Consider the following 17,233-nt stretch of genomic DNA (forward strand, 5'->3'; position numbering starts at 1 on the left):
CAGAACTCGCACTGGGATACTGTTGATCACGTCAAACTGCTTTTGTTTGGGGCAAGAGGAAAAGGGACACTGCATGGTGGAATGTCCAGAGATAGAGTGTCTGGAAGATAAATGCAAAAGATTTTATGAAGTTTCTTCCCCAGAAATATCAATGAAAAACAAATTTTCTTTTATTGTCTTTTTTTTTTTTTTGGCTTTGCCAATCTAACTTTTAAATGATTTGTCTCTGTACCCGTTTCCACTATTGTTTTTTCCCCTTTAAAAATGATCAAATCCAAAGAAACCTGAGAAGCTCTGCCCCCAGTACCCTTTCCTGAGTCACCAGGGACCCCCCCCTTCTCCTCCCCCAGGGAAGTATTGGGAACAACTCTCATTGTCAGGCTCCACATAGCACTAATATGGCTAGCAGCCAGAGTAAAGAACCAGGGAGAGCTAGAATTTGGATAAATCTGGTTTAAAGTCCATCCTAGACAGTCCAAATCCCCTGACACCCAGGGGGAGGGCCCTTCTCTCCAGTTGGGCCAGATTTTATGCAAGACGTGTACTATGTCAAAGTATCAGTCTTTGGCCTCGGAGTCAGGTCTCCTGGGTCTGTTTCCAGCTCCGCCCCTGGGTGATCCTGGTTAACGGAGCTCTCCATCCCTTTTCTTCCTCTCCCGATTTAGACCCTTGACCTACCCACCTGACTAGAAGCAAGAAAGATCAGTGCAGGACTGAGAGCTCTTGAGGACAAAGGAGTTAGAGAAAAGAAAGGGGAGACTAGCACTAAACTAAATGATTTCAGAACTAGAGCCTTTCCTCAGTCTGACCCTTCACAGCAGGGTAACAGAGGGGTCCAGGAGCCTGGCCAACTCCTGTTCCCTAGGGGCTGTAGTTCCAGCCTGGCCGAAGATCGCCATCTGGCGGCCGAACGCCCCCACCTAGATTCTCTGCCCCAGTCCGAGTTCCCGAAGCTAAAGACCTGGGCAGAACTGTCACCTCCTCCTCTACGTCACTCCGAGGACCACGCCCCTGCCTCACTAGCACCTCCTTCTGAGGGGACTGGCCCTAGTGCTTCCCCCGCTGAATTGCCGCCTTTCCTACCTCTCGCGCGGAACGCTTCTCCGGTAGAAAATCTGCTCCAGGCTCCCCCCATGATCCGCCCTATTTGTCGTCCACAGGGAGCCCGCCCCTCCCCCATGGGAATCTGCCCCTCGTCCTCTTCCTTCCTCTGAGTGAACGTGCCGCCCCGCCCCAGCCCCGTCCCTCGCGAGTAAAGGACTCCTCTGCTCCCCACCAAACCCTTACAAGGGAGCCTGTTCCTGTCCGCAGAACCCAAATCCAGTTTACCAATCAGGACACCCCCTTCTCCTCGCACACAGATGACCCCCTCGCCCTGCCCCCTGCGTTCCAACACCCCAGGAGCGGGTCCTCGCCTCCTCCCTCCAGTGGGCGGAGCTTCGCGAACCCAGCCCCGGGGTGGGCGGTCCGCCCGTGACGTCACTTCCGTCCGGGCCTGGCCGCGGTTCGAGCTCCGTGGGCGGAGGGGTGGTTCGGAGGTGGCAGCTGTGGGAGGAGGCGGCGCGGGAGGCCGAGGAGCTCAAGTCCGGACCAATCCCGCGTCCCGGGCCGCAAGCCCTGATCCTGCAGCGCATCGAGAGGCGAGACCGGCCGGATGGGCCGCTGAGCCCGAATCGGGGACCGGTGAGACTCGAGCGGAGCTGGGCTGCAGGGTCTGCGAGGATGGGATGGATGCAGGGAGGGGAGAGAGTCAGGCCCGCCTCTCCTGCTTGCCTAGTGGGGAGGCCGGGGCTAGGGGGGCCTCAGTCGCGGTGGGGACTACGAGGCCCGCCAGGGAAGGCCTGGCTGCGGCTGGGTGTAAAGAGGGGGCGGGGTGGTTGGGGTCATTAATGGGCGTAGGGCCAGCACTTGGGATTCGTATCCGGAACAGTGGCGTCGGGGGAGGGGGAGTATGCTTCTGGCCTGGGCTTTGGGAAGAGGATGTCTCTGAGTGGGGGAGGCAGAAAACTGAGAGGCTTGAACATTTTTCCATGGCCCTCTTTGAGAGAGGTCTGAAGGGCTCTTCTTTCCCTAGAGGGTGGTGTTGAACACCTGGAGAAGGGCCTCACTAGAGTTTGAGGAGGGTCAGCTACAGTATTTGGAAGGGACAGTGCTCTGAGAGTCCCAACACTGAGCGGATGTGCAAAGCCTGGCGGCATCCAAGTATCTGAGCCTCCACATCTTTACAGTGTTGAGCCCCCTGGAGCTAAAATCAGGATGTTCCGCTTCATGAGGGATGTGGAGCCTGAGGATCCCATGTTCCTGATGTGAGTATTCCCTCCCACTCAGGCTCTAGAGCACTCATCCCACTCCATTTCAGGTCTCGGAGTAGTTCTGACAAACATCTGGGTTCCCACTGCTGGCACTGATTGGAACTGACTGGATACTCAGTAACATCTCAGACTTAGAGGGGAGATAGGCATCTGTGCCATTGTTTCCTTAGGACTGTTTTCTTTTGGGGGGAGGGGTAGTTGACTACTTAGCCCTTCTGTCATCACACTGTATACTCACTCCACAGGGATCCCTTTGCTATTCACCGTCAGCATATGAACCGAATGTTGTCAGGTGGTTTTGGATATAGCCCCTTCCTCAGCATCACAGATGGCAGTATGCCAGGGACCAGACCTGCCAGCCGCAGGATGCAGGTAATGGTGCTGCAGTGTACCTGAGACCCAAAGAAAGGTTGGAGGCTGGTTACTAAAGCGCTTGATTTTTCTTGCACTACAGCCAACTTAGCAAGTGGGATAATCAAGGAGTGGGCAAGGGGTCTGGGAAAAGGGCTTAGTGAGCCCCTTTTGAGAGGAGGATGGTAAAGAAGCTGAGGCCATGGGCTTGGTTTCAGATTGCAATGAGATAGGATGTGGTCTCTAATTTCTGTTCCTTCCTTGTTCCTGTAGGCTGGGGCTGTCTCCCCCTTCGGGATGCTGGGAATGGTGAGTCCTCATCTCCTTGTGTCCTTCCATCTCAGACACATTCTATACCCGTAGGTATTTCCAAATGTCCCTCTTTGGAATAGCCGTCTGGGTAAGCCTGGAATCTTTTTATAGTGTTCACAGAGCTCTGGGCGTGCTGTGTGCTATGAGTCCTGTGAGGTAAAGATGCTAACTTATTGATTCCTGTCCTTCTAGGAGCCATACTCATTAGGAAAATGTAATTGTCTAGCACAGTTTGTTCTTTTGAGGAGGGAGGCACAGTTAAAGGGGCAACTAGACATGGTTTTTAGAAAATTTTTCTTACAATTTCATGCCCAACCCCTTTATAGGTTAGAGTCAGTTGACTTTGGCATGCTTCCTAAAGCAAGGAAATAGGGCAGTCAGGAGAAGGAAAATTGGATCAGAGCAGCCATAGAGACTGAGGAGGTAGGCGGCAGTATACAGGAAGAGAAACATGAAGAGAGATATGTTCACAAAGAATGAGAGAGAGCAGTTGCTAGATGTGAAGGAAAAAGAGAAAGGGAGTGTGTAGCCATGTAGCTAGTGGGTCATCTCAGCATTGACTCTGCTTTCCATCTTTTTGCTGCAGTCAGGTGGCTTCATGGACATGTTTGGGATGATGAATGACATGATCGGGAACATGGTGAGACGCTTGCCCCATTCCCTTCCCTGGCTCTGTTCTCATTGATCACTGGCAACACCTTGAGTCCTCAGAGGCAGGAATGGGGAAGGGTGTGTTAGAGAAGAGGTGAAGCTGAAGTAAGAAATTGAGCCTGGAGAGCACTGGGTCCTTGTATCTGCTCTCATACCTGAGTGAGAAGCAGTGGCAACACGCTTAAGTGTGTAGTAAAGGCTTGCTCTCTTAAGGTTCTTTATTGTAGAGGAATTTGGGGAGTAATGGTGAGTCCTGATGTTTTCTGAGTTCTCACGTTTTGTGAGGAAGATATGAGCAAGGACAGGCAGCTAAAGTGTGGGAGCCTGTCTCCAGAGGGGAGCCCCTCCCCTTCAGTCCTGTTGTACCCTTTCCTCTTCAGGAACATATGACTGCTGGAGGCAACTGCCAGACCTTTTCATCCTCCACTGTCATCTCCTACTCCAATACTGGCGATGGTGCTCCCAAGGTCTACCAGGAGACGTCAGAGATGCGCTCGGCCCCAGGCGGGGTGAGTTGGAGGGCTTCTCCTCTCAGAGAAGGCAGGATTGAATGGCAGCCACAGAAACCCTGGCTTCTTTTTTTAGGATTGGGTTGTGGGCGGTTTGTCTGTCCCAGGTTGGTGTGGCCAGGGCTTTGGAAGGGGCAGCTCAGTGTGCTGTGTTCTGCCCCATCTCAGATCCGGGAGACTCGGAGGACCGTACGGGATTCGGACAGTGGACTAGAGCAGATGTCCATTGGGCATCACATTCGAGACCGGGCTCACATCCTCCAGCGCTCCCGAAACCACCGCACAGGGGACCAGGAGGAGCGGCAGGACTACATCAACCTGGATGAGAGTGAGCCTTCCTTCCCGCTCATCACCTTTCCACCTTCTTGGCCAGTGGCCACTAGTCCAGTTCCTGTGAACTAGGAGATACCAGCTTTCTCTTCCTATCTCCATAGATATTTCTTGGGCAAAGTTATGGGTGAGCCCCATATTCTTATTTCACTTGGAGCCTTGTTGGCTTAGGAGCTGAGTCAGGTGCTGGCAATGTCCTAACCACGGAGGGGCAAACTTTGTCACCTAAATAAGATATTGATAGTAATTTACCCTTCTCTACCTGGATCCATTTTTTTCTCCTCTATTTCTTTTCAAATAAGCAAATACTTATTAACTACTTATTGTGTGCTTGGGATTATGCTCTTTTAGTTAATTATCCCATTCCTGATTTCTTTATCCAATAGTCATGCCTTAGGCCTGCTAGGGGCTTCCAGGAACGATGTTGAGCCCCAAATTGCTAAATAAAGAAGTTGCCCTCCCCCACACATCTTCATGCACCTGCTTTCAGCCTTTTCTGCTGTTTTTCAGGCTTAGAAGCTTGTGGCTCACTCTTACGTCTGCCTCCAGAAGCTAGGTTGTCCATAGATGTCATGTCTGGTCTCTGTGTCCTCTTCAGGTGAGGCCGCAGCATTTGATGATGAGTGGCGGAGGGAGACATCTCGATTCCGGCAGCAGCGTCCTCTGGAATTTCGACGGCATGAGGCCTCAGGGGGTGGGGGACGAAGGGCTGAGGGGCCTCCTCGCCTGGCCATACAGGGACCTGAGGATTCCCCCTCCCGACAGTCCCGCCGCTATGACTGGTGAGGGCCCTGGGCCCTCAGCCTCTCTTGTAAGTATCAGAGGGGGAGGAATTGTAAGGTGTCAAGCCCTGGAGGGTGGTTGGGGAGTGGGCCTGTGGACATCCCTGTGCTGTGAGGCAGAAGCAGTCCAGGTGCCCAGCAAATACTGCCTTCGTAGTAGGAGTTTTAGTTGGTATGGGAAAAGAGAAGCATGCTCTCACTGGAATAGGGGTTAAGCCCCAACTCCTGGCTTTATATTTTCTTCCTTTTGACTTGTGCTCATCTCTCTTCCCCTTGTAGGTACAGGCTGAGCGGCTGAGAAATCATCCCCTGAAATAACTTTTTCCTCTCCAACTCCCACTCCCACTTTAATATTAACTTAACAGGCAAGCTGGCCCCCACCTCTCCCTGGGGGTCTCAGGGAGAACCTTTCACTGCCCCCTTTACCTACTTTTTCCTTCTTTAATCCCCTTGTCATGATGACTCCACTTCTCCTGTATCCACTAACTTGATTTTTCATTTTGCTGCTCCATCTTTGAACCTCTTCACCTTCCCCATTCTTCCCCTGACGTGCATTGAAGGCTTTTGTGGGGAGCTCTGGGTTTAGGAGCCTCCTCCATCCCTCAGCTACCCTGGATGTTTGCCCATCTTCTCCTCAGATCCCCCGCTACAGGGGCCGTAGCCCTCATCCAGGGCTGTGTATGGGGGGAGAGGACTGGTTCCCAACCTTTTCTCCCTTCCCACCCCTTACACATCACAAAAATCTTCCCTATGCCCTTCTCTGTCTTTATTTTTTGATTTGTGCAACTTGTAACTAGGTGTTTATGGAATAAAGGAGAATGGAAAAAAAGACCAAGTAGGGTTCTGGCTTTACTTTTGATCTTTTCTCTATTCAATTTCAACCCTCCTTTCTCCTTCTAGTCACCTTACCTTCCCTCTGTCTCCACACGTAGCCTTCATGACTTGAGTTCAAGCCCAGTACCTCAATGGTAATAATACTGGCAGCAGTGGAGCTCAGCTGGGCTAGGCTAGGAGGATGAAACATAAGGAGTTATCTTACTGGCTCTCTCCCTTGCTTTTGCTGTAACTTCATTTGTCGGGGAATGTAGGGCATATCTCATAGGTGTTTGAGGAATTTGCTGCCCTTTGTCCCTTGGGTATGGTCTCTCCCCTGGACTCTGGGTGGGAACACTTGTGGGACAGAGCAGGAAGGAGCCCAAATAACCCTATGCAGGCCTTCAGTGGGGAGGAACTCTAGGGTCAGCAACATTCTATCACATATTCTTCAGACCCTTTATCCCCAGTAATTGAGAATTTGAGCCCAGGGAAGGAGACCAGAGAAGAAAACTAACCTGGAACCTGAGCAGTACTAGAAGGGCACGAAGTGCTCAAATTTCTCAAGACATTCACGCTTGCTTGCTCTGGCTCAGCCAAATGGGTCACTCTGCTCCTCTTGTGAACTTATTAATGATGGTAAACGCTTGTGAGAGTCTGATGATGGTTTCCTCTATAAAAATCTTTAGTTCTTTCCAGTTGGTAAATCAAAGGCAAAAAAAAAAAAAAAAGTAAAAATCAAGGCTCTGGGTCCTCTCAGTGAAGGGAGGTTTTCCCCCATGTCGTTGATGGACAAATAGATTCAAGAGGGTTTGTCCAGTTCAATGAGCCAAGGGATGAAGTTGAGCTCAACAACCAGGCACTGACTTCCTAGTCCAAGGCAAGTTTTAAATCTCATTAAATAGGGCTGGTGAAGATACATGACCAGGGTCAAGTGAACCAACCCAGTGGCTAAAGGATCCAGAAATCCCAGAAGTCAAATGAGTATAGATAATCCATCTCTACCTGGGTGCTGAATTGTGGATGATGGGACTCAAAAGTCCACAAACCTCAGTTTCAAGTGTAATCTGTGCTCTGCGCATATAGACATACTTCCTCTGGGAATGGGAGTAGCCTTCATCAGTCTGCTGAGGCAGCAGGGAAAAGAGCACTGGAGTTATCGATGGAGCCCACAAGCTGGGTCCTCGGCTAGGCTCAGCTCAGCTCTGCCACCAGCCTAACCATGTGGTCTTGGGCAGGTCATTCATTTCATGTAGGTCCCTTCTAGCTACAAAATCTAAGGCTACAATTTGTGCCCAACATCAACCTGGATTTCAGTTCCAGTGCCCACACTCATGGGTGTAGTTCTGAATGGAGGCTGGAGCAAAGCAAGGGTTACCCTTATTTCCATCTAGGTGAGTTGCTAGTGTTTCACAAGCCCTTTTGGGTTCTGGCTTTCAGACACATGAACTAATTTTCACCCCTGCCCCCTGTCCTTGGGTGAGGACTACCCTTCAACCCACCACTTATTGCTGGGGTTTGTGACAGTGATATGTTGTGGGAAATTTGTTGTTAGCAGCAGCCGCTAAGTGAGGTGCTCAAGAACCAGCTCCCTGGCACTTCCTGACCTGTCTGCCATTATGGGGTGAGGGCCAGGAAGCAGAGACAGGAAAGGAACTCTCAGGAGGGACTCTGACATTTTATTTCTGGTCAGCTCTCCAGCGGCCCAGACTCATTCACAAGGGCCACCCGCTCAGCTCTTGGTTCAACAGATGTTCAGAGGACATGGTCAGACTCACGTTATTTCCTCCACCCCAGAAAATTATAGGTTGGAAGAGGCTGATACTTGGTGAGAGACTGAATTATACAGAGGAGTGAAATTGAATACAGACTGACATGAACGAGACCTGGGTCCACGACTTAGCTATGACTGGGGAAGATTCTTAATCTCTACATCAGTTTCCCGTTTGTAAAATAGGACTTTCTAAGCACTGGTGGCAGTAGGGACCTGGATTCAAACCTTAGAACTGTGAGAATTAAGTGAGTTAGTACAGAGAAAGCATTTGAGACAGTGCATGAGATAAAAATGACTGATTTCTCCCCAGTTTTTCCTCAGTCTTACTCCTTCGGTGTTTTCTGTGGTCCTTATCCCTGGTTCCCTCCTCAGGACTCCTAAAATACTTCCAGACTTCCAGACACAACCTAGAAATCATCTTACTGGTCTTGAATCAACTAGCCCCACTTGTTGGTGTTCCCCCTTCCCCACCCCCCTGTGGTAACAAAGGGCTTTAGGTCCCAATAACACTCTTTACCCAATGCCCAAGTCATAGAAACAGGTTCCTCAGAGAACCAAGATCTGATCCACAGAACACAGTAGTCTGGTCTCCCAGCCCTCATATTCCAGTCCATTTAACTCCGCATACCTATCTGCCCTTATGCTGTCAGTCCTGGAATGGGGCTGACGGAACCGCAAGGCTCAAGGATTGCTTCTCTCAGGCCATTCCAGTTGGGCTAGGGGTAAGAAAAAAGCAGCCTTGACCTCTCTCCCCCTTTTACATCACTGGGGTCTTCAGATGGAAAAGGTGGGAGCCAGGTGAGGCTGCACTAGAGGAGGGAGATGAAGATAGGGACAGTTAGGCATAGGAGGCTCTGAGGTGAGAGAAATAACCAAGGAGACTAGGGGCACTGAGAGAGAAGACTTTGTATAGCTGGTTCCCCTAAGGAGCCTCCCAACTAGCTTCCATCCCTGAGGAGAAATGGGGTGGGGGCACGGAGCTGCCGTGACTTGTAGGGAGAGCACCGGAGGGGCGGGGTGCAGAAGACAGGCAGAGCTGCTGGAGAAGGTGAGCCTGAAGTCCCATGCGAATGTGATAGCTCTGAGCCTTCCCAGCCTGCATCTGGCCTTGAATGATACCTCGGGGGATCAGAGAGGCAGGTAGTGCTTCCCGCTCTGGGCTCAGACAGCTCCCCCACCCCGCCTTCCATCTCCGACTTGACTGTCCCAGGGATGAGATGATCTGGGCTGGCATTCAGAGTTCCTTGCCCTTATCTGCTCTTTATGATTCTTTTCTTCTTCTTATCTTTTGGATAGGAATCGGGTGCTGCCCCTGGTTTCTCCCACCATCCATTCCATCCTCTTTATCTGCTCTGTCACCTGGAGAGCTTGCAAGTTCTGGACAATTATCCCCAAGATGTCAATGTTCTCTAGCCAGTGGGCGAGCCAAGTGTCTGAGGGGTCTGAGGCTATGACATTTGGACACATGAAGCTGGATGATGGGACAGAAGGGGGCATGGGAAAGGGCTGTAGAGGTGGAACTGCATCTCTAAAAGAGGGAGCAAAAATACCTTTGGAAAGGTCAAGGTGACACTGAGGTGGGAAATGGTTTGATGAAAGTAAACAAAACTATGTTCTTAGAAAACTACTGGTGAACTTAAAGACATCCTGGACTTGGTAGGGAGGAGTTCCCAATTCACAGCGAATGTGGCAGGGAAGGACAGAAGCTGATTCCCAATACAATAGCCCTTGATTTAAGCAAACCAAGGATATGATATAATTTTAGAGTTGAAGGAAACCTTAGAGATCACCCCAGGACATTCCCAAATATGGCAGCAGATCAGAATCAGCACCCCAGACCTACTAACGCAGAATCTCAAGGTTGAAGAGGATTCCAAGGCATCTTAGCAACAATCACAGATACCATCCAAACGGGCTCCAATGTTACTGCAGAAGAAACAGAGGTGACTTGTTGAACATCATACAGCTACTTAGGAGCACTGCAAGAGCCACAACTCAAAATCCAGTTGACGCAAATGATATTAATATGGAATGATTCCATACTAATGATGGGGGTCCTTTACATAGAAAGTTCCTTGGTGAGTTAATTTTTTTTTTTAATTTACATTAAAACTTACCCAAGTAATAGCATAGTGTTTAAAATGATGGACTGCCAGTAGCCCAGTATGTCTGTTTTTTTTTAATCTTGTATTTTTAAATATACAGTAAAATTGCTCTGTGTAGTTTCTATGAGTTTTAACACATAGAGATTTGTGTTAAGCTCCACCACAATCAGAATCGAAACAGGTCCATCACCCTCAAACCCTCTCTTGCTGCTCCTTTGTAGTCACACCCTTCCTCCAATCCTAACCCTTGGCAACCACTGGTTTGTTCTCCTTTGCTATAGTTTGGCTGTTTCCAGAATATCACATTATGAAATCATATCGTGTGTAACCTTTTGAGAGTGGCTCTTTCACTCAGCTTAATGCCTTTCAGATTCACTTATGTTGTTGCGTGTATTAATAGTTCACTCCTTTTTATTGCCGAGTAGTATTCTACTACGTGTTTATAATCTGTTTATCCATTCACTTGTTAAAAGACCATTCCATTTTTTGGCAATTATGAACAGAGCTGCTATAAATTTTCGTGTACATGTTTTCACATGAACATGTCTTAGTTTCTTTAGGAATGAAATGAAGTGGGATTGTTAGGTCATATGGTAAGTGTATATTTAAGTTTATAAGAAAATGCCAAACTGTTTTCCATAGTGGTTGCACCATTTTGCATTCCCACCAACAATGTGAGAGAGTTCTAGTTGCTTTGCATCATTGCCAGCAGTTGATATTGTCAGTTTTTATTTTATTTTGCCTATTCTATTAGGTGTATAGGTATTCTTCTATTTATTCTAATAGATCTCTCATTGTGATTTTAATTTGTTTTTCTGTAATGTCTAATGATGTTGAACACCTTTTCATGTGCTTATTTGCCATCATTACAGCCTCTTTGATGAAGTGTCTGTTTAAGTCTTTTAGCCATTTCTCAAAATTGGGTTGTTTTTTCTTACTGTTGTTTTGAGAGCTCTTTGTATGTTCTGGTTAGATGTCCTTTGTTAGATAGGGATTTGCAAATATTTCTTCCCATTCTGTAGCTTGTCTTTTCCTCATCTTGATGTTGTCTTTTTCAAATGTGAATTTCAAATCTGAATTTTGATGAAGTTAAACTTAACACTTTTTTCTTTTGTGAATCATATTTTTGGTGTTATATCTAAGAATGTTTGCCTAACTCTAGGTAATTAAGATTTTCTCCTATTCTTAAAGTTTTATACTTGTACATCTTATATTTACATCTCTCTTCTTGAATGAGTTTTGATAGCTTGCTGCTTTCAAGGAGTTGGTCCATCTCATCTAAATCATTCAATTTATGTGTGTAGAATTGTTTGTTGTATTCCCTTACTAACCTTTTAATGTCTGTGGAGTATGTATGTCATGATCTCTCCTGTTTTATTCCTGATATTGGTAATTTGTGTCTTCTCTCTCTCTGTGTCTCTCGTCAGTATGGCTAGAGGTTTATCCATTTTATTGATCATTTCAAAGAATCAACTTTTGGTTTCATTGACTTCTTCTATTTTTCGTTTTCAATTTCATTAATTTCTGCTCTTATGTTTATCTTCTGCTTTGATTATTTTTGCTCTTCTTTATGTACCTTCTCAAGGTAGAAGTGTAGATTGTTGACTTTAGACCTTTCTTGTTTTCTATTATGCTTATGTGATGCTATAATTTTTCCTCTAATCACTGCTGTTTGCATCCCACATATTTTGTATTTTCCTTTTTGTTAAGTTCACAATATTTTCTAATTTCTCTTTGAGCCATGGGTTATTTAGAAATGGGTTGTGTAGTTTCCAAGTGTTTAGAGATTTCCCTGTTAGCCTTCTGTTATTGATTTCTAGTTATAATTCCATTATGTCAGAAAACATACTTTGTATGACTTCAATTCTTTTAAATTTGTTGAGGTTGGTTTTATGACCCAGAACATAGCATATCTTGGTAAATGTTTCATGTGCACTTGAAAAAGAAAGCATATTCTTCTGTGTTGGCGAGTGTTCTATAAATTTCAGTAAGATCCTATTGGTCGATGGCATCATTCAGTTTTATATACTTCTACATATTTGCTGATTTTCTGTTTATTTGTTCTGTTGATTACTGGGTGAGGAGTTTTGAAATTTTCAACTCTAATTGTGGATCTGTCCTTTCTTTCCTTTGATACCTATCAGTTTTTGCTCCATGTACTTATTTTTTTTTTTTAAAGATTTTATTGGGGAAGGGGAACAGGACTTTATTGGGGAACAGTGTGTACTTCCAGGACTTTTTTCCAAGTCAAGTTGTTGTCCTTTCAATCTTAGTTGTGGAGGGTGCTGTTCAGCTTCAAGTTGTTGTTTCAGTCTTAGTTGTGGAGGGTGCAGTTCAGCTTCAGGTCCAGTTGCCGTTGCTAGTTGCAGAGGGCGCAGCCCACCATCCCTTGTGGGAGTCGAACCAGCAACCTTGTGGTTGAGAGGACATGCTCCAACCAACTGAGCCATCCAGGTTGCTCCATGTATTTGGAAGCTCTGTAGTTAGATGCAGAGACACTTGGAAATATGTAATGTTCTTCTTTATCCTTGGTAAGTTTTTTTGATATGAAGTTAATTTGTCTGATTTTACTATATGCATATATCCACTTCCGCTTTTTTTAATTATAGTGTTTGCATGGTATATCTTTTCCCATTCTTTTGCTTTTAACCCACCTACATCATACTTTAAAAATGTGTTTTTTGAAGGCAGCATATATAGTTGGATCTTCTTTTTTAATCTATTTTAATAATTAATATTTTAATTGTTGCATTTAGGCTATTTACATTGAATCTAATTATTAATGTTTGGATTTATTTCTATAATTTTTTATTTCTGTTTGGTCCTCTGTTTATAATTCCACTATTTCTACTTTCTAGTCTTCTTTTGGTTGATGTGGCTATTATTTAGTATTCCACTTTATTGATTTTTTTTTCACTAAATTTTTTTCTTTTTCTTTGAAAATCTCCTTATGTTTTCAATCCTGCTCTAGGGCAGGATTGGCAAGTGTTTATTTTTTTCTGTAAAGTGCCAGACAGTAAATATGTTGAGCTTTGTAGGCCCACAATATCTGTTGCAACACTTTGAATGCCATAGCATTAAAGCCGTCATAGACAATATGTAAATGAATGAAGTGTAACTATGTTTCAATAAAATTTTATGTACAAAACCAGGTAGTGGGCTGGATTTGGCCTGTGGAATATGGTTTACTAGCCTTTTATCTAGCTTAGAAAATATACTTTTCATAGTCCATTTGGAATTTGTATTTTATCACTTCAAGTTAAATTTAGAAACTTTACTACTGTGTAGGTCCCTTTGCTTTCTCACCTTTATGTTGTAGTTGTCATATGTATTACATTTACAGATACTGAAAACCCCATCAGGCAAACTTATAATTTTCATTTTTAACTGTTATAAACATTTTAAAGAACTTAAGAGAAGAGTAATCTATATTTACCATTTCTGTTGCTCTTTCTTTCTTGATGTCCCAAGTTATCATTTCTCTTCTGTCTGAAGAACTTCCTTTAGCATTTCTTTTACAGAAGATCTGCTGGTAAAAATTCTCATACATTTCCTTCACCTAAGAATGTCTTTATTTCACATTCATTCCTGAATGATATTTTCATTGTGTATAGAATTTTGAGTTGACAGTTTTCTTTCAGCACTTTAAGTGTTGTTCCAGTTCCTTCTGGCTTCCATAGTTTCTCATGAGAAATCTGCAGTAATGAGTCATTACCCTATATGAAATGCATTATTTTTTTCTGGATGCTCTTAGGGTATTTGCCTTTAATTTTCAGCAATTTGATTATGGCATGTCTAGTCACAGATTTCTTTTGATTATATCCTGTTTGCAGTTCACTAAGCTTGTTTAATGTGTATGCTTGTCTTTTGTCAAATTTGGGACTTTTTGAGTAGCCATTATTTCTTCTAATAATTTATCTGTCCCATAGTTTTTCTCCTCACTTTCTGGGACTCTGGTGAAAAGAATGTTAGACCATTTTGTATTATCTCACAGGTCCCTGAGACTCTAGTGTGATATATATATATATATATATATATTTTTTTTTTTTTTTCTGTTGTTTAGAGTGCATAATTTATATTGATCTATCTTCAAACTCACTCTTTCCTCTGTCATCTCCTTTCTGCTATTAAACCTATTCAATGAATATTTTATTTTGGTTATTCCTATTTTTCAGTTCTAAAATTTCCATTTGGTTCTTCTTTATGTTTTCTATTTCTTTGCTGAAGCTTTCAATGTTTCCATTTGTTTCAAGAACATTTCCCCTTTCTTCTTCCAGTATGGTTACAGTGCTTTGAAGTTGTTGCTTTAAATTCCAATACCTCTGTCATCTTGGGGTTGTCTTTTCCCTGGAGAGTTCTTTGTATGCTGAGTAATTTTATATTTTATATTGTATCTTGATATTTTGAATATTGTTTTGAGACTCTGGATCTTGTTAAAATCTTAAAGAGAATGTTTTTTTGTTTTATCAAGCAATCGAGTACATTAGGTTCAGGCAGAAACCTGCCTTCTTTGTACTGTCAGTTCCAATGTCAGTTTTTCAGTGGTGCTATTTGAATCAGTCCTGCACATGTGCCACCCAGTAGCCAGTCAGACCTGAACAGTGGTCCACCCTGTAGCTCAGTTCACAAAGCTTTGGTAAGCTGTTTAGGGTCAGGATCTATGCTTGTGCAACTCACAGGTGAGCCCAGGAGTTGACACACAACTCTAGGGGACTGTTCTCGTGATTTCCTTCATCTCTGCGATCTCCCTGACACTTTCTGGTTCTCTGGGGCTTCCCTTCCCAATCCTCTGGCCAAAAATTTGGGGTTTTAGTTTCTCTACTCTGTTGGGCATTTTCCACTACGTGTCTGGGCCAAGCATCAAGAGAGAAAATAAAAAGCAGAAGGAATTTGCCTCACACTCATGGGACAACTCCTGTGGTCAGAGATAAGAGTTCTCCTCCCTCGTAATTTTAAGTACCTGCCCAGCCACTATTGCTGTCATTGTGCTGCTGTAGCTACCTGGGGCTGGAGGTGGAAGAGAAGGAAAAAAGAAAACAACAAGGACTTCCCCCACACTCTGACCCTTAGGAGTCCCTTCCTGCTCCTCAGACCTGCAATAGAGAGCTCCAAGAGCAGCTCTGAAAGAGCTCCTTATATACATTGCTAGGTTTGGGGCTGAGTCCACTCTGGGCAATACTGGAAGAGGAAAAATGGTGAACTCACCAATGGTTTATTGGAACTCCGAATTCTGGTTTCTTCCTCTCTGCTACCATTTATTTCTCTGAGATCTCAGATAGCTGTTCCATGCATTCTGTCCAGGAACATGGGAGAGACAGGGTGTGTTGTGCCTTCTCCACTTATAATTTGTGTGACCCTGGGCAACTTACATACCAAATTTAATATACCTCTTTTGTCATCTTTATAAGAGGATAATAGTTGTATCAATCTCAGGAGATGGTTGTATATACATTAAATGAATTTATATACATAAAGCTGTGAGAATAGTGCTTGAACATAGTAAGTACTAATACTAGCTTTTATTATTAGCAATTATTGTAGAAAGATTAGAAAATAGATAGGCAAAGACAAAAATCACCCCAAACCCCATAGCATATATGAGTACATTATGGTTTATATTATTTCAGCTTTTTTTTCCAATTTTTTTTTTTTTTAATTGGGAAATAGTGTGTTTCTCCAGGGCCCATCAGCTTCAAGTCATTGTCCTTCAATCTAGTTGTGAAGGGTGCAGCTCAGCTCCAAGTCCAGTCGCCATTTTCAATCTTGTTTGCAGGGGGCACAGTCCACTATCCCATGTGGGAATTGAACCAGCAACCTTGTTGTTGAGAGCTCGTGCTCTAACCATCTGAGCCATCTGGCCACCCTATTTCAGCTTTTTAAGTCAAGATATATTTACCAATTGTTTGGTCAAATGAGTAAGTTAAAGTATAGGATTATATCCCCTGCCCCATCCCCTGAATTTTGCCCTTCACATTAGGGGAGAGATCACAGAATGAAACCTTTCTGCCTCCAGGCCTTCCTCCCCACTATTTTTCTCCCACCCCAAATGCTCATCCTCCCTTACTTTTATTAGGCCAACTGCTACTTGCACTTCTAGTTTCACTTTAAAGGTCACATCCTTGGAGGCTTTCCTGACACCAGGCAAGATATAGCTGCCCGTTAAATGCTTTCATGTCACCCCATAGTTTTTCGCACTTATCACTTTTAATTTTATAACCATACACTTAAGAACCTCAAAGGATAGGACAAGTCCTCTCTCTTGTTCTATATTTAAAGTTTTGCATTTTCTCATCCTTCTCCCAGATGATGACCCTGGGCCTCCTTACCTGTTCTCCAAGGCCCTGCAGTAGAAGCCTTTTCAGCACTAATCTGGGGAAGTCTGCTTATGTAAGTGGGACTTCACAACTCAGAAGTGAGTTGATAAAGGCAATGAAGGCACACTTCCACTCTATATCCCAGAGATTCTAATTCAATAGAACTGGGGTAAAAGTGGGGTCCAGGAATACGCATTTTCAAAAGCTCCCCTGATGATTCTGATGCTGGTGGCTCAAAGAAACATTGCCTGTAATAGGAAATTTCTGACATGGCTTCCAATAATCCCTGCCTTGAGTCAGTAGACTGGACCTGGTGATTGGTAAAAGTGATGGGATGTCTCTTCTGTGGTGAGGTTACAAAAGGTTATTTCACCTTGCTGATGTGGCATCTGAAGGAAAGGGCTACCTGGATGCCCTCTGACCAACAGTCAGCCAGGAGATGAGGTCTTCAGTTCTATCACCTATGGGGTAGTGAATCCTGCTGACAATCACTGAGTATGCTTGGAAGCAGGTCCTTCCCACTGGGACCTTGAGATAATATGGCTCTAGTTAACACTTTGATCATAGCCTGTGAGAGACCCTGAAGCAGAAAACTCAGCTCAGTTGTGCCCAGAGTCCTAAACCATAGAAACTGAGTTAATGTGTGTTGTTTTAAGCCACGACATGTTAAAGTAATTTGTACACAGCAGTAGGTAACTAATACACTGCCTAGACTTTCCTCTCTAAACACCCTTTTGGCCATCCATGTTGGAAGACACACCTAAGTGGAATCTCTGATCTCTCTTTAACAGGATTTCATGAAATACTGACTGTAGACATTGTCTCTGCTCTTCTTGTGCATAAAGATGTGCACCAATCCAACTGCCATTTTTAGCGTCAGAGACTTGGCTTAACCTTTTAAACGTTATCTGTTTCATGTGCAAGAACTCTGAATGTTCATGCAGGTAAGTTATCTTCTTCTTCCTCTTCCCACAGTGGCC

General features: G+C 44.7%; 1 protein-coding gene across 2 annotated transcripts; it reads left to right on the forward strand.

Moving 5' to 3' along the window:
* The first annotated feature begins 1,447 nt into the window (after positions 1–1,447).
* Positions 1,448–6,078, forward strand: MLF2 (myeloid leukemia factor 2). 2 transcript variants are annotated; one of them, XM_074326121.1, is made up of 9 exons: positions 1,448–1,683; positions 2,075–2,306; positions 2,558–2,684; positions 2,937–2,972; positions 3,562–3,615; positions 4,007–4,135; positions 4,304–4,463; positions 5,064–5,276; positions 5,527–6,078. In XM_074326121.1, the coding sequence occupies exons 2-8, from the start codon at positions 2,257–2,259 to the stop codon at positions 5,249–5,251; spliced, it is 744 nt and encodes a 247-aa protein (XP_074182222.1). In that variant the 5' UTR covers positions 1,448–1,683; positions 2,075–2,256; the 3' UTR covers positions 5,252–5,276; positions 5,527–6,078. The 2 variants fall into 2 exon arrangements, with proteins under 2 accessions (XP_074182222.1, XP_019609957.1); XM_019754398.2 differs by having other exon boundaries at positions 1,453–1,683; positions 2,229–2,306.
* Positions 6,079–17,233: the final 11,155 nt, after the last annotated feature.

This window comes from Rhinolophus sinicus, linkage group LG02 (assembly GCF_036562045.2).
Source record: "Rhinolophus sinicus isolate RSC01 linkage group LG02, ASM3656204v1, whole genome shotgun sequence".
Classification (NCBI taxonomy): domain Eukaryota; kingdom Metazoa; phylum Chordata; class Mammalia; order Chiroptera; family Rhinolophidae; genus Rhinolophus; species Rhinolophus sinicus.

Bases quoted from the DNA above. Each gene is read 5' to 3' on its own strand.
- MLF2 (XM_074326121.1), top strand. From the start codon at position 2,257: ATGTTCCGCTTCATGAGGGATGTGGAGCCTGAGGATCCCATGTTCCTG. The intron at 2,307-2,557 runs GTGAGTATTCCC...CTCACTCCACAG, and splicing joins GAGGATCCCATGTTCCTGAT to GGATCCCTTTGCTATTCACC. The intron at 2,685-2,936 runs GTAATGGTGCTG...TTGTTCCTGTAG, and splicing joins CTGCCAGCCGCAGGATGCAG to GCTGGGGCTGTCTCCCCCTT.